Source organism: Salarias fasciatus, chromosome 12 (genome assembly GCF_902148845.1).
Source record: "Salarias fasciatus chromosome 12, fSalaFa1.1, whole genome shotgun sequence".
Classification (NCBI taxonomy): domain Eukaryota; kingdom Metazoa; phylum Chordata; class Actinopteri; order Blenniiformes; family Blenniidae; genus Salarias; species Salarias fasciatus.
Genome location: NC_043756.1, coordinates 28,131,544 through 28,157,291, shown reverse-complemented (window position 1 = coordinate 28,157,291; position 25,748 = coordinate 28,131,544). Strand labels below are relative to the sequence as shown.

The window sequence follows — 25,748 nt, the reverse complement described above, 5'->3', positions numbered from 1 at the left end:
GGAGATCTGGTGTCAGGACGATTTTATCTTCAAATCTAAACCAGAAGAAACCTGCATTGGTTACAAAATGTTTCAAGTTTTAATCAAAATATACCAAAACAATGCTTAAAAGCTCATGGATTTATTTTAGTTTTAATAGGATCAATCTCTTCTGTTGGAGACTAAAAGCAGATGATTCATTCTACATTTTTTAATTGATCAAGATTAAACGACACAGGACGGGGGGATTTTTATCATATAAATCAAAATGGAAAGAACAGCGTGTACAAATTATGATTGATGAAAAGCGTAGAAAAGAGTGTGACAATCTGTGGTTGTGTTTCTGAGATGATTCGCGATGTTCTCTGAGGTTGAATGTGATGAACGCTCTCGAAACCACAGAAGGAAAGTAAGACTCTCCCCACTTTAGATTTTATCAATGCTCATGTGACTGATCAGGTAGATGTTTCTCCTAATAAAGCTACTTTATGAAACATCACAGTTTTTTTCCATTGAGAACAAAGAATTTAACAAAAGCTGATTTATTAGAATCCTCTGTCTTTACACACAAAAAATATTTCGTATTAATCTTGAGTCATGTTATATTCCTTTTCACTTACGTCTAAATGTTATTTGAATCATTAAATGAGACCTCTTGATCATCAAGCTTTGAAAGCATCTCAGATTTACTAGATGATGAAACTTGGAGCTTTTAGCTTTATGTTCCCAGAGTCAGAAGAAACAAGGCGAAGCAGCTTTTAGTTCATCTGCTGCTCACCTGTGGAACAACCCGCCTGCTGACACTCTTACTTCTTTTAAATCAGGACTTCAAACATGATTATTTTCCCAGACTTTCCATTAAACATTAGATTTTGCTTATTTTATTACCTTTACCTCAATAAAGCCTTTACTTTATTATGCCTTTCTTCATTGTTTTGTATTAAGTCTTGCTTTTAGACAATTTATCTAGTTTATTGTGGTCTGATGGTTTTCTCTCGAATGGTTCACTTGTAGTCAGCCTTATGTTCCTGTTTATCATTTACATTTTGTTTATTTTTATTTGTGTGTGAGTGTAGGGAGAATGAAGAGTTTTTTGTAGGGTATGGGCGGGTCAGATGGGCTCTGGGGATTGTTTTTAATCTTTAAAGCACTTTGAATTATTTGTTGCTTCATAAATAAACTCAATAAATGCTTTATAAATAAACTCTGCCTTAGCTTTGTTTGTTTTTTTGTTTGTTGGTTTGTTTGTGCAATGCTGGATCGCTTCGAGCTTTTATTTTGAATGTCGGGAACCTTTTCCGTCAGTATGTAGCGCTCTGATTGGTCATAAAGCTCCACGCACAGGGCGCTCTGATTGGTCTGTTCCCTCAGCCAATCAGAGACGCTCTTGTAGGCCGGCTGGTTTGTGCCCATGTGTGTTAGCCACTAGCTACCGGGAGCTAACAGGAAAACATGGTGAGTTAAAAGATCAACGACAGCATTTTGAAAGGCGTTTAGTGTCTGCTTGGTTGGATTAATCACATATGAAAACAGGTTACTGACCATTCAAGCTAATGGTTGATGTTTTTAATGTTACTGCTGTTGTTTCTCCCTCCTCGTGTTACTTTTCAAGGAGCTAGTTGCTAATCCTCCAAGATATGAAATGTCTTTTTTCCAACTGTGATTACTAACATTGTTTATAGGTATATTTAATCGCCTGTTACCGCTACTGAATGTGTGTTTTTCGAAGTAAGTGTTGTGCATCGCAGTTAAAGTACTTCTGGAACCACTTTCCGAAGCTGATAATGTGTTAACGATATTAAAGAAATAACATTCTGCCCTTTGAAACAGTCTAATTGTACATGTACAGGCTTCCACATTGTTCGCAGTGATGTGTTGTTTTACACTGAATGTGGTCGCTGAACCGCGTTAGACCTCTTAGTACTCTCAAATTATTGAATTTATTTTAGTTTGTGTTGTCGCTGTTGAGTTGAATTTTGCACTTTTCACATGCTGCAGTTACTTTCTGCTCTCCTCAAAGACCCAGAGGTCTTGTGACCTCTTCAGCTGACCACTGCGCTGGATTGTGCTCCTGTGTTTTCATTCATTTACCGTGTGTTCACTATGCAGCAAAACAAGTTATGTTGTGGTGGATTTGGTCTGTTCAGCCTGGTTACATGGCAATCGCATCAACACGTATCCCTTACAAATCTGATTTATTTCCACATTTGAACGAGGCCTGCATCTGATCTCACGGCATCTGAATGCATGTTTTTTTCCTGCTTTAACTGTTCAAAAGCAGATTCAATCTGTGCCACACTTGAGCAAAAAAGTCAGGATTGAGTCAGGTTGCACTGACAGTGTAAATAAAGTCTGAATTTTGAATCATTTTGTAATCGTTTCAAGTAATTTTTGATTCATTCTTAGTTTGTTTTGTTTTGTTTTTGGCCCTGCATTGCCTTGCTCTTTTACCTGTAGGCCTTCATGTTTTCCATACATGTTCACTGATCCTTCAGGATATCCTGCTGTGTTCAGTCAGGCACACACTGTTAAGTCTTCATCATTCCTCTGTGTTTTTATCAAGGTGTTCTAGTTGAAGCCTGCATGTCGTTGCTACAAGTGTTTAATTGTTATATTTAACGTGCTGCGTTTTCCAGCTGCGTCGCGAGGTGAGGCTGAGGCGGGAGTACCTGTACAGGAAGGCGCAGGAGGACCGGCTCCGGACCATCGAGGAGAAGAAGCAGAAGCTAAAAGGAGCGCTTGATGGTGAAGCTCCCATCATTTCATCCCACTTCAACACAACAAACAATGTACTGCAAATAAGAACACCTGTTTCCTTTCCCTTTTTAGAGAATCGCCTTCTCCCCACTGAGATACGTAAAGATGCCCTGCAGCTCCAGAAACTCCTGGAATATGACGATGAAGGAGCAGAAGGCATGTATCTTCGATCCCTGCTGCCTGCAGCTCCTGCGCAGTGTCCATCGCCGGTTACTTAGTGTTGTGTTTGTGGCTCTGTAGGCGTCAGCTCGCACATGGACGACGAGTACAAATGGGCCGGAGTGGAGGATCCTAAAGTGATGGTCACGACGTCCAGAGACCCCAGCTCCAGGCTGAAGATGTTCGCCAAGGTCAGCCTGCTTCCTCTGTATCTGAGGAACAGAAAATGATTTCAGTTTGTTAGTTAAAGTTCTCGCTTTCAGCTCTGTGGAGGGAAACTGAGGCCGTGTTCAAACAACAACTTTTATGTGTGAAAAAACAAACCTTTGGTGTGTTTTGGTTGTCTTTTTACACGACGATGGTGATCAGAGGCCCTGAAAACACAACTGTGTGTTTGTTGGTGGGTGGTTTCGGGTTCCTTACAGATAACAGCACCTGCTAGCGGCCCGTCATGCTAACTACAGTGTTTTCAGTGTTTCAGTGTTTGTAGATGTTGATGCGTGAACAGGGCCTAAATCTTCAACCTTGTTGTCTTGAAAATTCACCAGATACATATTATCAATGGAGACATTGATCAGATATATGTGTGAATAAACCATAAGTTCCTCCACGGGGCTGCAAAGACTCAGGATCTGATGTAAGGAACAGAGTAAACATCTTTTTCGTAAGATGACAGTTGTTGATTAATAATTCCCACCTGTCAGGGCAGCCAGGGTTTCCTGTTTAGAATAAACCAATCTTCAGTCAGTAGAGAGTAACCTGTCACCTCCAGGAGGTGAAGCTGATGTTTCCTGGCGCTCAGCGCATGAACAGAGGAAACCACGAGATCAACGCGCTGGTCCGAGCCTGCAAAGCCAACAACGTCACAGACCTGGTCATCGTGCACGAGACGCGAGGGCAGCCCGGTACGCATCTGCTTCTGGGTTGAACGGCGTTCAGTGATTCACTCGTCAGCGTGTTCTTCTTAATTATGCATTGAATCATTAAAAAATTTTAAATTCATCATGTCAGAGAAGCAGATTAAAATATGACTAATGTTGTTCTCCATCTTTTTTCTAACATTGATGCATTAACGATTCTTCAGATTGTATTATTTACAGAAGAACTAAACTATTTGAACAGACATGAAGTTCAAATTAATCCAGGAGATTTGGTTGTGAAGTTTGGTGATTTACTCCTGTGTGTGTGTGTGCCTGTGTGTGTGTCTGTGTGTGCGCGTCACAGACGGCCTGGTGGTCTGCCACCTGCCGTTCGGCCCCACGGCTTATTTCACGCTCTACAACGTGGTGATGAGGCACGACGTTCCCGACATCGGCACCATGTCCGAGGCCTTCCCGCACCTCATCTTCCACAACTTCTCCTCCCGGCTCGGACAGAGGGTGAGCCGGCACGCCGTCCGCGGGGCGGCCATCTTGTCTTTCACCGCTCATCGGTGTGTGTGCATCCAGCTAATGAATCCTTCTGGCACAGGTATCGAATATCCTCAAGTATCTGTTTCCCGTCCCGAAGGACGACAGTCGGAGGGTCATCACATTCGCCAACCAGGACGACTTCATCTCCTTCAGGTGTGTGAGTGTGTGTGTGTACGTGTGAATTTATGTCAGTGTGAGTGTGAGACTCAGTTATTTTCTTTCTTTCAGACATCACACCTACAAGAAAACCGACCATAAAAATGTTGAGCTGACAGAAGTGGGGCCTCGGTTTGAGATGAAGTGTAAGTCCAGACTCAGATCTGTTTCTTCCTGATGCTCACTCCATCGTTTTCAGCATTTCTGCAGTTTTCATGTAACTAGACAGTTTTCAAAATGTTGTAAAAACGAAACTTGTGAAATGAAAACTCACCGATGTGCTATGTGAACAGGGGTCTCAGTCACCCTGACAGACTGTCCTCTTCGGTTTCTTTGAGACTTCTCTGCCTCTTCGTTTTCAGTGTACATGATCAAACTGGGCACGCTGGAGAACGAGAGCGCGGCGGACGTGGAGTGGCGTCTCCACTCGTACACGCGCACGTCCAAGAAGAGGAGGTTCCTCAGCGTGCAGTGAGAGACCAAACCCAACTAAAACACACCGCGCCACAGCTTCTGAACATCTGGAATGATGAACATCGAGATGCAAACAGCCGTACGTTTCTGTACAGCTCGGGTAGAAACCTTGAAGTCCCTCTGTGTGGTGACCAGCAGGCCCAGAATTAGACCACACACACACACACACACACACGCACACACACGCACACACACGCACACACACACACTGCTCACATCATACTCAGTGTGTAACAACTATTCTTGTATTTCTTAATAAAAGTGTTTGTACTGACGTCTAATGGAGTTTTATTATATTCTACCATTGGTTCAATGTTCAATCAGCAGCCTGCAGAGATCCTCATAAACTGAACAGTTCTTATCTAAAATTGATGACTTTTTTCCTTTAGTGAAAGTGGAAAGATTATGGATTTTGAAAAATATTTGATTACAAAATGAACTTTTTGCTTTCATAATTCCACGTTGGACCTGCTTTTAGTGACTGGAGTTAGATTGTTTAATATCTGAGAACAGCTGTTTCAGGATTGTGGCAAATTTGTGAGGAACTGAATTCTTTACATTGTTAATTCAGTCCAAACATGTCAACAGATACAGACAAAATCTAGACGCTAACTTGTTTGTTAGTGTGTATGTCAATCCACACTATCAGGGTATATTAAATGCATTTGCATGATTTACCAGTTGCACTCTGCCAATAATGGACCCCTTCTTCTCGGAGCCACCTGTCTCATTTAAAGAGTAATAAATGCATGAGGGGGCTTCTCGGCCCCATCTCTGTTCTCACCGCCCCTGTGGGATTCTGACCGCTCACACGCCCCGCCCTCTCCACAAAACCGTCCAATCAGAGCCCGCCTCTGATCGCCTCATCCAATCAGCTGAAAGCATTAGACAGGTTTTTCCGCCTTCCTCAAACTTCTTGACAGATCCGACTTCAGATTGAGAGAATTCAAGATGGCTGCTACAGGTAAGAGTTTAACTTTTATCCGAAAACTGCTTTAAAATTGTCCTGCGCGGGGCTCGCGGTGCTTCAGCGGCGGGTTTCCGGACGGCTCTGCGCAGAGAGCCCCGGTTTAACGCGTGTGAAGACCGCAGAAGTAGCTTCTGACTGTCAAGTCAGCTAAAGTGAGTTAGCCGCATAATCTCCTCTCCCACTGCAGCTAGCCTGTTAGCACTGCCAGCTAATGGCTTCTTACTCCAGCTTCTCTCACTCCGGTCACCGCTTGCGCCGCTGCCTTTTCGGCCCGCGTCCCCCGCTCCTGATGACTGTCCTAACAAGTATCAGGCGAGTCTCCTGAAGTGAGCTGAAGTGGCGGCTCCGGGAGAAACATGGCCTCCCCGAAAGTGTCATGCAAATCCCGAGCTAACGTCAGCTAGCATTAGCTTCCAGACGTGAGCTCCGTTTGAACGCCAGCGCTCATTGAACACACTCCTCTCTGCTCAGAACGCCTTTATAAGACTTAAAGCTCCTTTCTGGCATTTTTGGACAAGACATTTCAGCTGTGCTGTGACTTGTTTGTGATATAAACCGACTATTTAGAGATGACAAGTTACTTGCAGACGAGTCGAGTATTATTAGTTCAGGGAGATTTAGAAGAGCTGCTCAGGACGATAAATTCAGAAATGTGTAGAGGTTAAAGGACTGCTTTGACTGGGATAAACTTTCACTGACCAACAGTCAAACTAGATTCATGCTATTTGGGAATTGTTAAAGGAATAGGTATATGATTGACATTGTGAGAATTGAAGCTATTTCTCAGTGCAATACTGGATGAAAAAATAAAATTTATGTCCATGGTTAACGTGAGATTTGAAAACTGCCATGAAGAATAATACGGTACTCAGACAAAGTGCAGTTGGGCCAAAATTCTCTCCAAATTCTCTATTCTTGTCTCTCATTAAGATTTTTAAATGACTGTGCAGAGACTTTGGGTAATACTGATAAATGTACCTTAATGGCCATAAGGATCATTCACCCGTTCAACAGATCACACAAATCCTTTATTCTTGTAGTATAGAATGTCAAAATTCACTGAACAGATCCACTTTCAGATGGCACAAGTCATGTTCAAAAACATCTAATACTCAGTCCCAGGAATACATCCAGAAACTGGTTGATGGAAAATAAGAGGGAAACTGTGGGGTGAAGTTTATGAAGCTCAAGACGGTGCCCTACCATGACGCAGAACAGACCAGTGGCTTTCACTGAATACAGGGAGGAACAAGATGGAATAAAAGCAGCAGGTGTTTTAATGTTATACGTTATGTTTATTTACTTGCTTCTTGCTTCCTCTGCTTGGTTTTAGGTTTTGGAAAAGTTTGAGTATGTGATTGGTTGAAAATAAATCACAGGATGCAAACAGACTTGACTGGAAATGATCTCTTCAGGTTATCTGATGAGAACAGTTTTCAGTCATAACTCCTTCATCTAACTGTCTGCTATGCTCCTTTATACTGTAGTTTCTTTGAAGAGCTGGGCTTTTTCTTGAATACGGGCATACGGTGAACAGTTCATTGTTACAGTTGTGGTGTTTTTGAGGTCTTGTTCAGGTTGCTTATGTTTGTTATTGACTGTTTTGCATGTATTTGTGGTGATTTGCATGTGTGTTGAGCTGTTTTGCATCTTATTAACATTGGATTTCTGCAATTTTTGATCGAAGTGATCATTAGCTTTTACCTTTGACCAGTTTGACCTCTTATGAATCATCTTGCAGCTTTTCATGGATACTTGCTTGTTGTTTCTCCTCATCTTAAACAGGATCACTTATGTTTACTTTTGGTCAATTTAGCCCAGTTGTAGTGGTTTTGCATCTTTCTGTGCTCCATTCATCTATGTTCTTTACGCCTTTATCCAGTTCAGGGTCCAAACACCAATCGCATCTAAGACTGGACAGAAGCATCATGCCCCTGGACAAGGCTTTTTAATGTTAGATTTTGTTCATTTGTGATTTTCCAGGTATAATTTGTATTTACCTCTGGATAGATTTGATAGACTTTCATCATTTAGTCAGTTTTTGTGTTCATCTGCATTTAATTTGAGCTCTTTTTGCTTCTCTTGCTTTAATATTTCTTTATTATTTAATAAATTATTAAATGTGTGATAACTTTGCCATGTGTTGTGATGTAACTTGTGGTAAATACCTGAAAGTTTTTTTTTCATTTCGGATTTGGAGCAGTTGTTCTCCTTGTTTTAAGTAATTTTTCCTCAATTGCTGTCCCGTTTATGATATAATGTTGAAATAATGATGAGAAATGTAGTTGAGTTTCATCTGATGAGTCAGATATGTTGACTTTCAGAGTTCAACTGCTCAGTACAATGAAAGTCTTCATTCCTTCCACTTCAGTATTCTGAAATGTGCATATTGCAAATTCAAATAGTTGCTATCAAGATAAACCTGCATTAACTTGCTCTCAGAATAGTTTCTGATATGAAGATTGAATTGACTGTTCGCCGTGCTGCAGGTTCTGAGTAAAGGGCTCACTATTCTGGATCTGCATGAAGCTCTCCTGAGGTGGTGGTGGTGGTCTCTTCGTGCTGCATCGTCCAGCTCCTCCTGCCTCCCATCATGTCCTCCACCTCCTCCTCCTACTCCTCCTCGGGGGAGACCAGCCCGGAGGACGTACCCCGAGGTGGGGGCACCATCCGAGTCTACCTCCCCAACAAGCAGAGGACTGTGGTAAGACCGTCCGCGGCGTCTAGCAAATCAGAAAACGATAACATGTGGGGCAGTTTGGTGGTTGACAGTAACGAACCGTCACCTCTGTGATCGAGCCGTGGCATCGCCGCTCGCTGTAAGTGTGACTCCTCACACAGACACTGACGGGTTTCTCAACTTGTTAACGGTTGGTGTCAAGCCTCACAGATGGCACCTGTCGCTCTCTTGATCGTCTTCCTGTCCACCATGCAGTGTTTTCTTCAAGTTGTTGGCAGTGTGTTGCGTTACTGGATCATTGTGTCACAGTAGTGCTTGTACTGGTTGTGGATCTCCTTCCAGGCTTTTTGTGTGTTTATTCCAGTAAGATCTGATCACAGATGGACAGTGGGTTTTTTCACAGTCGTGCAGGATAATTGGCATGAAACAGACACTTGGTGTATGTTAATGATGTCTCTGTGCTTTAAGATTTGTACTTGACGCCATTTAAATAAGCGTCTTTTCTGTTTATAGGTCCAATTTTAATCAGGCAAAACTTCACATTTATATTTGTGTGTTACTTGTAGTAAAAGATCCATAGTTGCATTTCATTTATTCAGACAATTGTCTTGTAAAAATTCTTTAAAACTCACCAAAATTACACATTCTAAATAAAAAACCCAATACCCGTACGGGCTAGACTATGCCTCATAACATCACATACACTCTGTCATACAATATGTGTATTTACAAAAGAAGCCCATCAAATACGGCCCATTGAGTTTATGTTTAAGAGAGACATTAAAAGAATTAATAAAAAGTATGAATTAGTATTGGGAAAGTGTTGATGGACCTGCTGGTTATTCCTCTCCTCCACAGTACAACTGGAGAAATTGCAGTCAAATACATATTTAATCATCTTTTTCTGGTTTTCCTTTATATTGATGTCTCATTTTATTCAGCTGATTCTGAAAGGGGATTTTAGTCACTGTCAATCCGTCTTTTAAAGGCCTTTTCCCTGTTTTTCTTGTTGTCGTTTTATTTATTTTCTGTCTTTATGTGATGTAACTTTTTTGTTTCTCCATGCTCGATGTGTGTGTCCCGGCCAAGCGAGCGTCACTGCAAAGCGTGCTTTGTGTTCCCAGGTGAACGTCCGCCAGGGGCAGACGGTGCACGAGAGCCTGGACAAAGCGCTGAAAGTGAGAGGCCTGAGCCAGGACTGCTGCGCCGTGTTCCGGCTCCTGGAAGGGTGAGACTCCGCCGGCCGTCCTCCCACCGCCGACTCATTTGATGGATTGCATTCCTCGTCGCCTACGGGAGCGACTGAGCGGAGACAGCAAGCGATTATCAGGAGGCTCGTCTGCATGTTGCAGGATATTACAGCGCAGTAGGAGGTGTTACTGTTAAAAAAAAAAAAAAAAAAAAATACATGGGTTTTAATGATCTATAGCAGGGGTGTCAAATACGAGGCCTGTGGGTCCAAACTGGGCCACAAGAGACTCCAGTTTGGCCAGATCTCTAAATTTTAATGAAAAGTTAAATTTAATGTTACATTTCTGAAGCACAGCGGACTCGGCACAACACTGACACCCGCTATCAAGCTAGCGTGTTCCTCAAAGCCACACTGTCAGGGTGAGTTTGTAAAACTACTCATGATGCAGCAGTTTTCACCGTATTTTGCACCAGAAGGTTTCATTAACGTTCAGTTCATGTTGAGCTTGTAGTACTTTTTAGACCTTTTCAATCAGGCTTGCTCTGCATCACAGCAGAGAAAAACTTAAAGTTCAGTGTTAAAGGTTATTTTAGCGCTGTTTGGTCAGAATGACCCATTGAAGATGAAATCGGACTGTTTCTGGCTCCTGAACTAAAATGTGTTTGACACCACTGATCTACAGATAAACTGAATATTACAGATTGGTGCTGAGAGCAAGTGTTTTCCTGATTCTGTGCGCCTCCTTATCCGTTTGATGCATCACTACAATGTGATTTCTTGGTAGACGACCAGACATTTCTCAGTTTTTTGTCAGATAAACATCAGTGTTTTACACAGTGCTGAACAAGCTCTGCATTTTCATATTCCAGTGCATAGTTTGCAAAGACTGACACCTTTTTTTATATAAACACATGGGCTCCAACAAAAACTCATGGGAATCTCCATGTGCCGCACGGTTCTGATGGTTTCAGTTTAGTGTTTATGGTTTTATTAGCCTTATTTTATGACTTGAAGCCAACGTGTCACGTGTACCTTAAAATGTGATTAGTGAAACTCAGGAATTACATCCACCCTCCGTATACTTTGTCCTCATTGATTTTTCACAGTATCACAAATATAATTTTAAAGAATTTCCTTTGAAAATGTCAGTCTCAGTTTGATAACCCGATTTATTCCGGCTTTCATTGTACCGTACTTTTAAAAATACACATTCCTCATGTTTTCTCCATGTAATGTTCATGTGTACCGGTGCATTTCACAAAACTACAATTAAAGATGGAATTATTTTAGTGAGTCGTTCAGTATTTCTACTCTCATATTATTATTTTTAGTGGATTTGAAAATAAACAGAAATATAGTTTCATTTATTGAGAAAACAGTTTGTATCAAAAGATGTGTTGACGGTGTTTTGGTTGAATCTTCTCTGCAGGCGGAAGAGACTGACGGACTGGGACACAGACATCACCCCTCTGGTTGGAGAGGAGCTGTTGGTGGAGGTCTTGGATGACATTCCTCTCACCATGCACAACTTTGTAAGAACAACCACACACACACACACACACACTGTTATTCTGATGCTTTGAATTGACCTGCACAGCCTGTCATGTGTTGATTTACTGTTTTATGTGCAGGTACGGAAAACCTTCTTCAAGCTGGCGTACTGTGATTTCTGCCACAAGTTTCTTTTCAACGGCTTCAGATGTCAGACGTGCGGCTACAAGTTTCACCAGCACTGCAGCAGCAAGGTGCCGACGGTGTGCGTGGACATGGACACCGTGAGCAAACGGTGAGGCCCGGCTGCAGTGCGTCAGCTGGACGTGACCGTGAGATGACCACACGCTCAGGGTTTAGTCTGTTAATGTCCGGATTGATTGAAATCAGCCGGTGTTTTTTTTTTTTTTTTTCTATTGATGCTGAACTGTCGTCTAACTGTCCACCAATAGTTGGCGCCACAGGCAGCAGCATTCCATAAAACGTTTCATACGTTTATCGCGTGTTGTTCTCTCTGCACGGTTTAATTACAACCAAAATCGCCTCCTCGTGTCCTGAGATGAAAACTACATTGTTTTCCGTGTTTCTGTGGAAACGAACATCGTTTTCAAAATGTTGCGGCTGAAACACGAAACGTTTCTAAGATGAAAACGCAGAAACGATGCGTTGTCTTTTGAAATGTTGCCACGGAAACGACCTGGGCTGCTGCCCAGTGGAGCGATATGCTAAAGGTATTTACATCTTGTCTTTTTGTGAATGGTTTCAGACAGGAAAGGGGAATTTCCCAACTGGTAACATTCTGAGTTCTGCTCGAAGCAAAGCGGCGACGTTCGTTTCAGAATGGACGGAAGCCTTCCTTGCATGAGAAAACCTGGCACCGCTCCGTCTCTGTTATCTGTTCCGGCTCTTGTCTGAAACGGGGAAGTGACGAGGCAGATCGAAGCCGGACTCACTCCGCCGCTCTTCCTCTCTCCTTGTTCTGTCCAGAGGCGACTCCAATCCCTGCCCAGACGATTACACACAGATACTCCCGCCAGAAAATTCCCCGTCACAGAGCAACCTCGCCTTAACCCCGGAGCCTGCTGGGTAATCCCTCCACACTACACACACACACACACACACACACACACACACACACACACACACACCACCGAGCTCGAAGCTGAACGTGCCACTGAGACTGTGGGGTGTGACTGTTTCCCCTGCAGGATGGACCTCCTGTCGCCCACCTCCACCTTCCACTTCCCCATGTCGAGTGGAGACGGTCAGTCTCTGCAGAGGCATCGCTCCACCTCCACTCCCAACGTGCACATGGTCAGCACCGTGGGCCCGGCGAGTGTCGGCATCATCGAGGTGAGTGCCGGAGAAACCTTCTCGGCTGTGAGCTGAAGCAGAGTCGCCACATCTCCCTCACCACGTCTCTCTTCTTTTCAGGAAGCGCTGAAGTTCCACAACACAATGGGTATCCTTTCCTTTCCACTCTTCTCCTGTCAGATTCTCTCACTTTATATTTTCTCTCGTTTGATGACAGTGTGACTGGTTTTACAGGTCCAGAGCCGTCGCCGAAGCCCTCCACCAGCCCGCCCTCCTCTATCGACTCTCCGGGACGGAGACCGCCCAAATCGCCCTCGGAGCACAAGGAGCGCAAGCCGTCCTCGTCCGACGACAAGAAGAAAGTGGTGAGCAGCTCTCAGCCTTCCTGATGTGTCTTTAGACCAGGGTGTCAAACATGAGGCCGGTGCAACATTAGTTTGAATGCTTCAAACGGTTGAATGTGTTCCAGCACCGAGGCGGATACAGAGACTCCAGTTACTACTGGGAGGTCCACTCTCGAGAGGTCAACATCCAGAAGAGGATAGGCACCGGCTCCTTCGGGACGGTCTTCAAGGGCAAGTGGCACGGAGACGTAGCAATCAAGATCCTCAAAGTGAAAGAGCCCACGCCTGAGCAGCTCCAGGCCTTCAAAAACGAAATGCAGGTCCTACGGTGAGTATCGAAATACGAGCGACGCCTTGTCGGCGTAACCTAAAGCTGGAGTGTAACCTGAGCGCGGTCCGACGGCTGCACCGTGTGTCTGCAGGAAGACCCGCCACGTCAACATCCTGCTCTTCATGGGCTACATGACCAAGCCCAACTTCGCCATCATCACGCAGTGGTGTGAAGGCAGCAGCCTGTACCGCCACCTGCACGTCACCGAGACCAAGTTCGACACCATGCGCCGCATCGACGTGGCCCGGCAGACGGCGCAGGGCATGGAGTAAGACGGCACGCCGCACCCCGAACTCACAACCTGAGATCTGGCATCCAGTCACACCTCGTCCAGATCATTGTTTTTAGTTTAACTCAGATTAGTTAAGATCCTGTTTAATGTGTCATTTTTAGTGAAATATATCCAGGATCACAACATTCCTAGAGCTCTGTCCAGTTTCCTCCTCCCCGTCATTCAGTCATACAACTGATAACGATCAATGATATCAACGTTCTGCTGGATGTTTCCTCAGTCACTGTCAAAATGTGATTGTTTCCTCTTCTGTGAATCTCCTGAAGCCATGAAGAGCTGGCGTGTCTGTGTTGTTGTGGTCTCTGACTGGTGTTTCCTCTTCTCTCTCCTCCAGTTATCTTCACGCCAAGAACATAATTCATCGAGATCTGAAATCCAACAGTATCCTCCAGTCGTGCCGTGTGAACCTCGCTAACAGACAGCATGAGAAGTGAGAGACGTGCGGTCCGGCCGTCACCACAAAGGCTAATCTGAACATCGTCTTCTGTTTCAGTCTGAGCTTCAACCACAAACCAGACGTTTGTATTCTCAGACTGAAACAGAGCAGATATTGTTTGGAGTTTAATGACATTGGAGCTCCTTTCACCCCTCTGAAGTGTGGATGTCACTCTGTCCTCCACGACTTCATGTAGCAGTTAAACGAGCCTGGTCACTAATGAGAAGAGGTCTGAGGCAGCCGCTGAATCTGTTGGGTTTGCCTAGTTTTCGGTGTACCAGATGTGCTGTCTCCTGAGCTCTGCGGTCAGATATTTTTCTCCACGAGGGCTGGACCGTGAAGATCGGCGACTTCGGTTTGGCCACGGTGAAGTCTCGGTGGAGCGGCTCCCAGCAGGTGGAGCAGCCCAGTGGCTCCATCCTCTGGATGGTAAAGATCTGGTTCCAGCCTCATTATTTCTGAAACGCCGCGTGTCTATCGGCAGCTGTTCGGTCGGCTCCGTCTTGAGTTTAAAGCCGTCTGTCTGCCTCCTGTCAGGCTCCCGAGGTGATCCGGATGCAGGACGCCAACCCTTACACCTTCCAGTCGGACGTCTACGGCTACGGAGTGGTGCTGTTTGAGCTGATGTCAGGGACCCTGCCTTACTCCAATATCAACAACAGAGACCAGGTGTCTACACGCTGCTGTGAAGTGGACTGCTCTGTGCTCTAGCGCCCTCTCCTGACGCTGCACATCAACTACAGCCTCACTGCTGTTGGACACATATTAGACATAACATGTTTGAAACAAGGTCCAGAATGAAGATTTTAGCTATTGTTCTTGTAATGGTGCCTATTTTTTCAGTTATTTTGTTTTTTATGTTTTGTATGTTTTTTTTTTCACCCTTCTCTCACTGAGTTGATATTTTCTTTGCACTGCTCACTGTTTTTGTCCGTGCAGTGAATGAGCGATGGCCGCATGCATGTCGTGAAACTGTAAACCTGAATCACTGACCTTTTTGTTTCTGCGCTTTCTCTCAGATACTCTTCATGGTGGGCCGCGGTTACTTGTCTCCAGACCTCAGTAAGCTGTATAGTACCTCACCCAAGTCAATGAAGAGGCTCATCGTTGACTGCCTGAAGTTCAAACGTGATGAGAGGCCCCTGTTCCCGCAGGTCAGTGCAGCAGAGCTTCCCACTGCACCCAAACAGGCAGTGACACAGGAACAAGCGGACGTTCTGTTCACTCCCCGTAGGGTTATAGCAGTGCATCGTCTAAAAACAGCAGACTTCACTCAGTTTCCCCACTAGAAACAAGCATGCAGGCCATGTCTTCAGTGTTCTGTCATCTCCTCCATCCTCAGATCCTGGTAGCCATCGAGCAGGTTCAAGACCTGCTGCCAAAAATCGAGCGGAGCCGCTCGGAGCCGTCGCTGCATCGGGCCGTCCACGCCGAGGACCTGAACCCCCTCCTGTTCCACACCACCAGGCTGATGCCCCTCTGAGCCCCACCCGCCCCACCCCCGGCTCACCCTTCAGGAAACAAACTGTAGAGATCACCTAAAGACTCTGTTTGGTTTCATAGTGAATCTTCTGCTCTTTTTACACACGCGCCTGCCCGTCGGGTGAGAGAATGAAAGCACAAACATGTCGGAACATCCGAGTAAATCCAGGCACCGCTCGACTTGCACTCGTCACCTGCCGGGAGGTATGTTCAGCTCTTCTGGGGGACTCCGTCTTGTTTTGTTGGTTTTTTATCAGTCAAACAGTCTTACTCGGACCGCCGGGCCTTTCTGTCCGCTTACACAGCCGAGGCCGCTGGGGCAGATCAGAGCGCAGCAGAGGGAGGCAAACCGGGTAAATGTGGTGATTTGAAGGTGGAATTCATACAGCCAATAAAAGGAACGTTCACATTGGTCCAGAACGTGAGCAAAAAGGAGGAAACGCTGCTGTGGATGCTGCATTCAGCGACAGGCCCAGATCACCTCAGCGATGAGCGAAAGTAAAGCGCCCTCTTTATGTGAGGGGGGATCTGGAAACAAATGGAGCTTCATTTCATCCACCCCCCCTCTGGTAGAATCCCTTCTCTCGCAAATCGCCACATTAATCAGGTTTTGCAGGTTGTTGTTTCGGCGAGATGTTTGGATCTGCAGCCAGCTTTTCCAGAGAGGCCCCTGTGTTCCGACAGTCGTCTGCAGAGAGGCCGTTCAATCCTCCCGTTCGTCTTAAACACAGCAGTCTGTACTGAAAATAGGAAATGTCAACGAAACGCCGGTTGAAAGCATTTCGCCGTTCCTTTTCTAGACTCCACTGTGATTCTTTAATCAGGATTGATAGTTTTTTATATGCAGACTTTCAGATTTATAAACCCAGCACGGGCTTGTGTCCGCTTCATGTGAGGGTTTTTTTTGTTTTGTTTTTCCTGACAGGACGCTGCAGAGTGCTCAAAACTGTTAAACATCAGGAAGGGTCAGGAAAACAGAAAAAAGCTTCATATTGTGTTTTGACTGCCAGATGCTGGTTCCTCTGTGGGCACAAGCCCTTTGTTTTCTGAGCTTTTTTAATTTGAAATGCAGGCTTCCATCACACTACACTGAACACCAGCAACGTGCAGGCGCATCAGAAAGCCAGAGTACAGTGGAAACGATTCACTGTAATCAAATTAAAATGGTGGAAATAATATAAATTATATTTGAATATTTAACAGAGTTTTGTTTTGTCTGTTTTTCCAGCTGTCACAATCGAAATTTAAAAAAATAACTGACAAAACAGTGAACTTTTCCACGGTATTCTAAGTTTTTGTAGGTGCGCTTGTGTGTAAAAACTCTTTTTTAAACTATCAGGGTTGCATGAAGGGCTCGATGTCTGTGATCCTGTGCAAAACCAGCGAGTAAACGAAGCACGAAAAGAGAGGGAAGGTGTGTTTTGGGTGGATTTGCAGCATAATGCAGCTTCTTGGCAATAATCCCGTAGAGATCCACATTCTCAGCTCTGCTGCTCATCCTACAGATGTACTTTCTCTTCTCTCTATGCCTCTAATTAATGTGGAGACACTTAAAAAAAAGGGAATGAACTTTCCAACAATGTCATATTTATTGCCAAGAAGAATCCAACTCGCACACAAACACACACACTTTCCTCAGTTTCTGTGCTGCGTTTACTTGTTGGAGCAGCAGAATCGAGTGTTCAGGGAAACTCTCCGTGGCCACAAACGTCTCTCCACACCTCTTGAGTCTCCGTTCTGTGATCAGTTACCCAGAAATGTCACTTCAGACCACAGCGGGGGGCAGTGATGTCATTTCCTGTTTCCTCTGCTCGGCCAGGTGCGGACTCTAGGCTCTGTTTACACCTTTTCAAGTGAAAATGTGAACGTTTGGAGTTTTGGGGGTCTGTTTACACGACAACGGAGCTCGGAGTCACTGAAAATGCAACTTTTTGAGACTTTTCTGGAACGGTGAGACCGTGTTGTGATAACAGGGTCTCAGACCGACGCACCGGCGTCGTGATGCCTTCGGCAGTCTTTCCCTGTCCGGTTTCCTCTTGATGCCGCACCACATGTTCTCCCTCTGGTTTTTATTCCCGACATTCGTAGGAAACGAAGCCCCGGCATCCCCCTCTGTTGAATCCAGCTGCCTTAACGCCGCTGCTGCTGCTGCTGAAATATCCCCCGTGCTTCATTTCTAGCACCTTTCACCACGTGGATTGGACCGACCGTAGGTGTGATCACATGTAGAACCGCTGAACGTCACGGAGTGGAGACACCCCGCACCGCTTCCTCTCTGAGAGACGTCGGTCTGACGTCAGCTGGTTTCTCAGCTCCGTCTCGTTCTCAACTTTTTGTTTCACGTTCGTTTTTGTTTAAGCCGACATGCTGTAAGTCAACGGACTGTTGGGATATGAGCCTTCAGTTTGAAGTCTTTAATAAGAAGCCATCCGATGAAGGTTTTCATCTCCCCAATCATTAACATTAATCGGGCAAGTTCCGGGTTTCCTCACCTTACAGAGAAAAAACAAAATTTTTTTGGTACAAAAACTTCGGACTTTCCAAAGAATCCTGCGGTAAATACATGACGACATTTCCCTGCATAGCTGGGATTAGATTGATTTTCATGGTGGAGCTCTGTGGTCCAGATCTCAAACATCAGCTCCAGGTTCAAACACCTGAATGTCTCCGGTCATACTTCATGTCTCCAGGCCGGTGGTCAGTTATTGGAGTTTGAAAGAGGCTGGCCTGGACAGGTGGGGGTCAGTTCCCCTCCCCTCGGCCCTCAGCTCTCTCCGGTGTGTTCGGTAAGCTTCCGGCAGCGCAGTAGTGACCGTTTTCACAGTTCTCTGTGTAAACGAACCGGTGAGGCATTCCGTTTGGTGTTAATACGTCAATAATTCCCAGCAGACCTCTGCTCTGACACTGTCCGAGAACCAGAACAAGACTGGGATCGGGCGGTGGAGCCTGCCCATCGCTGCCATTTCAAGGGCTCCTGCTTTCGTCTGCTGTTGACTGGGTGTTGAGTCAGTGTTTGGCCTCACTGCGGTGGTGTGGGAGGGTGGGTGGGGTGGGGGGTTTGGTGAACACCATGTGACTGAAACTTTACCGCCGCCGACGTTTGACGGCAGTTTTTTTGTTTTGTTTTTAGTTGTGAATCTTTAGGGGCTGGGTACCCTAACAGTTCTGACTCATTCCAGATCTCTCTGTGGGACAAGGGTCGGGTGTCGTGATGTGGGTTTAACCAGCGGCGGGTGGGGTTTAAGAAAGACTTGACTTTCCGTCTTTCGTTTATTTATTTGATGTCTTCGGCGGACGCTCTGGTCTGCGACCGCGGCTCTTCACGCGGTTCCCCAGAACGTCTGGGTCCCTTCTCGCCCGGCGTGACGCTCTCTCCTCATCCAACGCCAATGTTTCTATCAGCACGGTACTGTCTGCGCCCCACCAGCAGCTTCTTCTCTCAAACTCTGGAGGAATCTGTGAGCACCAACTCGTCAACAAACCTTGTTCACAGCAGTTCACTACAACCGAATCTGTTGGCGATAAACTGAAAGTGTGTTTAAACGCAGACTGTTGGTATGAAGATGGACGAAGCGTCTCTGTTCTCTTCAGATGTGTCACATTGAAGCCAAAATATCTCGGATCGCAGCCATCTTCAGCTTAGCCGTGTGTCGCTCACAGTGTAGCTTCAGGGAACGACGTTGAATCGCTAAAATGAAATTAAGCTAAATTACTGAATCAGGAGGGGTTTTATTGTTCAAAGCCAAGAAAAACATTTTCTTTTCATTTTTGTTCTCTCCCAGTTTGACTTTTACAAGATGAGAGAATGAAGATTTTCTCATTCATGTTTTATCTTTTCAGGCTGCAGCTCAGCCTTTTAGAAGATACTGTGATTCATTTGTTTTCCATTTTTCTGTGAAAATTCAACCCCCCCCCCCCCCCCCCCCCCCCACCCCCCCCCCAAAAAAAAAAACATATAACAAAGCATATTTTTCAATATATGATACATTGTAAGTAATTATAATTAAAATTCCCATCAAATTAACTGGTTTGGTTTCGAATTGCCCGAAAAAACTGCCTTTATAACCTTGATCTTTAGTTTTTAGTGTTCCTGTTAACTTGATGTGATTGTAGACATTTTGGCTTCGTGTGTCGGCGGTGTTGTCCATCTTTCATCTGAAGTCTGCAGTTTAAACTGTTAATTCTGTTTTCTGCGTCTCTATTCTTCAGAAACTTCTCAATCAGAAAGCACTTCTCACGCTTTCTGTTTATTTTTTTCCTCTCTCGTTCACTGAAGATTATCTCACCTATCAAACAAGTGCCGCACTGTAAGAAATAAAATAAAATCCCTCACGCAGGCTCACTGGGGAGCCTCTCGGGGGCGCCAGAGGGCTGAAAATGGGAAGAAGAAGAGAGAGAGAGAGAGCTGTATCAGAGTAGGTCATGTGTTTCCTCTTTTCATATCTGTAGGTGAATTGCAATACTTGTGTCTCTAGTTTCTGAGGTGTCAGGGGTGTTCAGTTTGCAATAAATGGTATATTCTGCTGTGTACAGTTACATTTTGTTTTTTAATTACGAAAAAAAAATTGTACTTGTTTCTATTTTTTGTGTGACGGTTTCAAAAAGAACAAAATTATTTTAAAGTTTTAAGGAAATCTTAGTATTTTTTTAGGTTGTTTTGTCTTAAAATATTGATGCAGGAGTTATTCTTTAAATAAATTTGTCTGTGTTAAAGTGTATTGGCTTGCCTTGTCTGCTTTGAATCCGCCCCGGCTCGCTTTTTACGTGTGTCAAACTGAATTTTTAGGGGAAGTGAGTGTTTGAAGGGCGTCTTAAGAGGAAGTGGGTATTTTTAAAAGCTCCACCACAGAACAGAGACAGGAAGTGGATCATCTGACGCCTTCAGAATTTAGACCGTCAACACTAAGTCACACTTTATTGATGGAATAATCAATATTATTGTCAAAGTAAAGACTAAAAACAAAGTTCTTTTTTTTTTTTTTTTACAGCAAAAGTGACAGAAAATGAGATAACTTACAGAGTTTACAAACAGAAATAAATCACAAATGAATGTTCATGTTTCATGTCTTCACACAGCGCAGTGCTTTTCTTCCACACATTTTGAGTGTCCGTTTACACGAAAACGGCTAGGAGCCACTGAAAACGCAATTTTTTAGAAAGGCTCAATCTCCGTGGAAACGGGGGAAACGGAACATGGCTACCTCCCTATTGTGCTGATTTGAACTGAAGAACAAATACTTGAAGTTGGAAGCCATCGACGGCCTCAATCACGGTTTTGGAAATAGCCACAGGAAGAACATGCAGACCGGGGTTAAGGGTTGAAACTGGTTTCCTCTGATCGTGTGATTTCTCGGGTAAGGACAGAAATGTTCAATATCTTCAGAATGACGTCTTCAGAGTTTGTAGCCAAGTCCGGATCTGCTGATGTGGCAGAAGAGCGTCATGGAGAAGCACATCCCCAACACCTGCGGACACACCGGAGGACGAACGTTTACCCATCAACCTCACCAGAATGGCTCCTGTGAAGGAATGAGGAGCAGCTAAAAGGGAATTAAACCAGGAACAGACGAACAGGCTCACCTCGATAACACAGATGATGATGATGGAAATTCCAATGGTCAGAAAGTTTTCATTGAACCAGTCCTTCAGGCTGCTCCAACAGCCCTACGAGCAGGTCAATGTGAGGAAAATATTGCCATGCAATGGTGACCTTTGACCTGGATGACACATGCTCCACGTACCTTCTCCCTGTAGACAGGCTGGGACGTGTTGCACTGGTCCTTGCAGCAGGATTTGGGCACCTGGCTCCCCCAGTCGGACACGTTCTTGACTCCGCAGCAGTCCAACTGAAAGCAGGGAGCGTAGCGTCAGTGGACTGATCGTCCGTCCATCCATCCAATCTGACCCCGCGACCCCCAAAACCGATGGTCTCACCATTCCCTGGACCAAGTCCCAGTCGCTCATCAGCTCTGTGTTGTTGAAACTCGACGTCTTGGCTTTCAACAAACCATTTACAAGGTCTTTCTCCGCCTGGTCGGTGATCTGCGGGGAAGACGGGAAGGTTACTTTAGTCAGTCGGTACAGTTTTAGCAGAGATTTTAATCATAGGATGAGCTGGCTGGAAGCTAATGTCGTTCTGAGCTTGACTGAAGGAGCTAACTTCATGTGGGATGTGGTTTACCCTATGGAAAGATCTCAGATCAATACCTTGATGACTCGGGGATTTGGACCCACTGTTTCCGTTCCAGCTCTGTCTTTTCTTGCTAACATAAATACAAATCACTGTTCCTACCAGCGAACTGAGAGAATCCCTGAAATGAGAGTTCCGATGGTCGTCACCTCTTTCTCCCGCACCAGCAGCAGACAGGCAGCCGCCAGCTCCACCAGCATCAGGAGGAAGAGCAGCAGGAAAAACTGGACACATCAACGGAACAGGTCTCATCTTTACTGTGCCCGCGATTTAAAAGCAGCAAATCAACACACCATTGAGCTAACTTGTAGAGAGAAACGGGTTGGTCAGTGAATAAAAGGTCCTTGACTCGTTTTCCCTTGGTTTTTCCAGCTGTTTTGAGAGTCTGCCTTAGCGGTTTTAACATCCAGGAAATACTTTTCCAATATAAAAAATAGTGAGACTCTTATCTTTCAGAGTAAGAACTACTTTTGTTTATTCCAGCTGACTTCTATTTCGTCACTTGAATCAAAACTTGAAGCTTTTCTTTTTTCTTTAAATAACTTCACTTGCATAACTGGAGTATCTGTGTCATGGTCACCAAAACGCCTAAGACTCTGAGGTGTCCCTGAACGCCTCTCTTCGGAGGGGTCCCGGACCCCAGCGGTGGGGGTGAGCGTCTGTTCTGCTTTACCGTGAGCAGGAGGCAGCGGTTCTCCTTCAGAGCTCCCAGGAAGCCCAGGAAGGCCACGCAGGTGATGACGATGCCGCTGATGAGCAGCATGTTGGCGATGGTGAAGACGGACACGTTGGGCATGAGGGCGGTCATCTTGAACTTGACGGTGATGAAGATGCCGAAGCCGAGCACGGCCACGCCACAGATCTGCCGGGAGGGAAGACACCAGGGGACAATGAGCAGCCGCTCCCGGCAGCAACTCAGCATTTCTCACGTCGAACACCAGAATGAGGCCACTGGACCCAGTGAGACGTCCGGCGAACTCTGTTCCAATCCTACAGTCAGTTTTCCCTGAGCTCCTTCATAAACTGCCTGGGACAGGCCAGTGGTTTAATTCAGGTTCAGATCATGCGTGCCCATCACCTAGCTCTGTCAGATTTATTACTAGCCAGGCCCGTGAGGTCCATTCCTGTAGTGCTTTGATTGACGGGAGGATTATTCCACTCTGCTGGGAGAACCCATCTGCTCCCAGATTGACCAGGTGGACAAGAGACACTACGTTCCCTCTGAAACTAGAGGAAGTCAATCAAATGCTCAGGAAAATCAAATATTTCTGGAAGACCTGGGCACTTTTCTTTTAATAATCATCTCAGTATGAGAGAATCTCCTAACTGGACGTCGCACGTTCTCTCTTGGGTACCTTCAAGCACGAGTCCTCCGTGCATTATCGGTCCTGTAACTCGATATTAGTATCGATACTGGTGCATCACTAGAATGGACTGGAGGAAACTAGAAGACTAGAATAGAATTCAGTGGACTGCACAATAAGAACAATATGTAAAAACAATAGAATGGACTAAAGAAAAGAAGCAGACTAATGTAAAGTAGAAAAGAATAAACTAGACTAGTGTAATCAAGAACAAAGTAGACTACAACAGAAGAGGGTAGATGGGAACAAAATGGTCGAGTCCAGAAGAGCATATAAAGATGGAGTAGATTAGATCAGAGTAGGTAGAATATCAGAGAAACAGTGGAACAGAAGTGAATGGATTAGAAAAGAACACGAGGAAAAAGATGAGAAAAGAAGACTTGAGTTGAAAACACTGGAACACTGGACCAGACCAGTTCACCAATAGATTGAACAGATATAGAATATATACAGTAAATACAATAGAGAACAGAAACAGCACAGATGGGATGAAACAAAAACACACACACACACACACACACACACACACACACACACACACACACACACACACACACACACAGGGAGCTGTGGCCATACGTACAAAACAGAGGAAGTTGGCGACACACATGGTGTACTTGAGACACTTGAGGCAGCCTTGAGCCATGTTGCTGCTGCTGCTGCTGCTGCTGCTCTTCAGACCAGGCCTGAAACAAACAAACAAACACCCATGAGTTGTGTTTGACCCCGTGTGACCAGAAGGGCGGCGCCACTCAGCCGGGCTACTGCAGTTCACCGGTTCTGCTGCTTCTGTTTACCAGAAGGGGAAAAAAGGCCACGGCTCACTTCCTGACTTTCTTTTCAGTTGACGAAAAGAAGGAAACATGTACTGAACACATTTGGTAGAATTCTGACGTTTCATTGATTTCATTGAAGATTTCCACCGTGTACACACTACAGCTTGCTTTCTGTACAAATAAAATCTCATTGTAATCTTTTAAAAAGTCACCAGATAAGAAATTCAAGGCATCCATTTTACTTGCAAAATCAAAATTAAATTTGAATGTACTTGATCATGAATTCATTTGTTTTATCTATTTGAAAGATGATCTGCTGTTGATGTTTTCTTCAATTATTTTCTATATTTTTAAGAATATTTTCAAAATCATCCATTCTTTTGGGTGTCAGAAGGATTATTTAAAGCAGATGCTTGAAGTAATTTCATTTCATACATATTTCTGTATCATATCAAAAATATATTTAAATCTATTATATTTTGTGACAACTTTTCTATTTATTATGGATTATAGGTAATGTCTGACTTTATATATTTTATATGTCTTTATATGTCTCGTTGTATATTTGTTAAGGTTACAGGTATGTTTTATAGTTTAGCAATCCCTCAGAGTTCCTTGAATGTTTTTCTGCTTTTAATCAAATTCTATGTTTGATCACATCTGATGGATTTCTGTAAATATTTTCTTAAATAACCTATATTTGATAGATTGTTATTACAGCAAAAAAGTCTTAAAAGTTCATATTTTTTTCAGTTTTCAGCATACTTAATTGACCATATTTCTTCTTCATGATTATTTTTGAGATGATCATCAACACTTAAAGGATATTTAGTAATTATACTTGAATATTCTCTTTTCTCTTTATCTGTATTTTAAAATGTATATGATTTTTTTTTTTTTAAGTACGTTTTAATTTTTCAGGTATCTGTAGATTATAGACATTATTATCTATTCCGGATTATTCATCAAAGCACATTTTCTTACACCTTTACATTTTTTAATCCTCTAATCATTTAAAGGTTTTGGATGATTGCTGAACTCTCTAGTTGCTTGACATATTTGAGACTTCCTGTTTGAGTTAATTTTCTTTTTTAAACCTTTTCTGGTTCCTGGAGTGATCGATTGATCCTATTTGTGTACAGTGTCGATGAGATCGATCTTCCTCAGTCTTTTAAAAGCTTGTCAAAGTCCTGGCTCTTACCTGACGGCTGACAGTTAGAGATCCGCTGCGGCGCTGCGTTTGGAGGCTGGTGTTCAGTGAAGCTCTCAGCTCATCACACTTCCCCTTCTCGTGGTGCTGAGCGTGATGAGGAGGCTTGGCGGGGCTGCAGAGGCCCTGCACACTTCCTCTTTTGACACTTCAGCGAGGTTGGGGGTGGGGGGATTCAGCAGCCGGGGAGCGAAGGCACACGTCTGTGACACACACTGCTTAAATTTAGACGAGACGTCCAGGAACTGAAGCTGCCGAGCTGTGACGAGCAGCTCCGAGTCACAGAGGAGCAGCCATTCTAATCTAATGTAGTCTCATCAAATCTAATGGAAAGTTACTTCACGACACCGTTCAGTGAGGAGCTGAGAGCCGAGTCCTCTAACGCTGCTGAGCTGACAGCTTAACTCAGTTCAGCTGAGTTCAGATGCTCTGGATGTTAGAGGAGGAAGACACTCTGTAATCTGGATGTTAGAGGAGGAAGACGCTCTGTAATCTGGATGTTAGAGGAGGAAGACGCTCTGTAATCTGGATGTTAGAGGAGGAAGACGCTCAGGTTAAGGGAACTATAACAAAGTCTGTTGTTTGATTCACTGTAGCAGCAGTGGAAATAATCCTGGCTGTAAAGTTGTGTTCATCAGGTTTGATCGTCTCCTTGAACCAGATGAGACCTTTAACCTCTGAGTGAAACTGAGCCACGCCCTCTGTGGGTGGATCACAGCTGCCACACACAAACACACAC

The 25,748-nt window shown here is 44.5% G+C and overlaps 3 protein-coding genes across 3 annotated transcripts; 2 read left to right on the top strand and 1 right to left on the bottom strand.

Moving 5' to 3' along the window:
• Positions 1 to 1,322: 1,322 nt before the first annotated feature.
• imp4 (IMP U3 small nucleolar ribonucleoprotein 4) lies at positions 1,323 to 5,211 on the top strand. The gene is made up of 9 exons (XM_030104010.1): positions 1,323 to 1,434; positions 2,616 to 2,724; positions 2,809 to 2,892; positions 2,977 to 3,086; positions 3,668 to 3,800; positions 4,120 to 4,274; positions 4,366 to 4,460; positions 4,536 to 4,609; positions 4,826 to 5,211. The coding sequence occupies exons 1-9, from the start codon at positions 1,432 to 1,434 to the stop codon at positions 4,936 to 4,938; spliced, it is 876 nt and encodes a 291-aa protein (XP_029959870.1). The 5' UTR covers positions 1,323 to 1,431; the 3' UTR covers positions 4,939 to 5,211.
• Positions 5,212 to 5,862: 651 nt separating this feature from the next.
• araf (A-Raf proto-oncogene, serine/threonine kinase) lies at positions 5,863 to 20,182 on the top strand. Its single transcript, XM_030104729.1, has 16 exons — positions 5,863 to 5,901; positions 8,397 to 8,611; positions 9,712 to 9,815; positions 11,209 to 11,311; positions 11,411 to 11,565; positions 12,258 to 12,356; positions 12,479 to 12,623; positions 12,705 to 12,732; positions 12,819 to 12,949; positions 13,054 to 13,256; positions 13,351 to 13,527; positions 13,886 to 13,932; positions 14,298 to 14,416; positions 14,525 to 14,656; positions 15,007 to 15,141; positions 15,330 to 20,182. Exons 2-16 carry the CDS (start codon positions 8,501 to 8,503, stop codon positions 15,468 to 15,470), a joined length of 1,830 nt encoding a protein of 609 aa, XP_029960589.1. The 5' UTR covers positions 5,863 to 5,901; positions 8,397 to 8,500; the 3' UTR covers positions 15,471 to 20,182.
• A 151-nt stretch (positions 20,183 to 20,333) lies between these two features.
• On the bottom strand, positions 20,334 to 25,133 carry LOC115398088 (leukocyte surface antigen CD53-like). The gene is made up of 8 exons (XM_030104730.1): positions 25,001 to 25,133; positions 23,607 to 23,709; positions 22,333 to 22,521; positions 21,809 to 21,883; positions 21,404 to 21,511; positions 21,211 to 21,315; positions 21,050 to 21,133; positions 20,334 to 20,934 (listed from the first exon to the last, which is right to left on the bottom strand). Exons 2-8 carry the CDS (start codon positions 23,667 to 23,669, stop codon positions 20,863 to 20,865), a joined length of 696 nt encoding a protein of 231 aa, XP_029960590.1. The 5' UTR covers positions 23,670 to 23,709; positions 25,001 to 25,133; the 3' UTR covers positions 20,334 to 20,862.
• Positions 25,134 to 25,748: the final 615 nt, after the last annotated feature.

What these genes read in the sequence shown, in the direction of transcription:
- imp4 (XM_030104010.1), top strand. An exon ending in GCTAAAAGGAGCGCTTGATG is followed by an intron (nt 2,725 to 2,808) that starts GTGAAGCTCCCA and finishes TTCCCTTTTTAG; the next exon opens with AGAATCGCCTTCTCCCCACT. An exon ending in GGCTGAAGATGTTCGCCAAG is followed by an intron (nt 3,087 to 3,667) that starts GTCAGCCTGCTT and finishes TGTCACCTCCAG; the next exon opens with GAGGTGAAGCTGATGTTTCC.
- araf (XM_030104729.1), top strand. Translation starts at nt 8,501, where the DNA reads ATGTCCTCCACCTCCTCCTCCTACTCCTCCTCGGGGGAGACCAGCCCG. An exon ending in GTGGCTCCATCCTCTGGATG is followed by an intron (nt 14,417 to 14,524) that starts GTAAAGATCTGG and finishes GCCTCCTGTCAG; the next exon opens with GCTCCCGAGGTGATCCGGAT. An exon ending in ATATCAACAACAGAGACCAG is followed by an intron (nt 14,657 to 15,006) that starts GTGTCTACACGC and finishes GCTTTCTCTCAG; the next exon opens with ATACTCTTCATGGTGGGCCG.
- LOC115398088 (XM_030104730.1), bottom strand. Translation starts at nt 23,669, where the DNA reads ATGGCTCAAGGCTGCCTCAAGTGTCTCAAGTACACCATGTGTGTCGCC. An exon ending in TGCTGGTGCGGGAGAAAGAG is followed by an intron (nt 21,512 to 21,808) that starts GTGACGACCATC and finishes TCTTCCCCGCAG; the next exon opens with ATCACCGACCAGGCGGAGAA. An exon ending in GGGACTTGGTCCAGGGAATG is followed by an intron (nt 21,316 to 21,403) that starts GTGAGACCATCG and finishes CCCTGCTTTCAG; the next exon opens with TTGGACTGCTGCGGAGTCAA.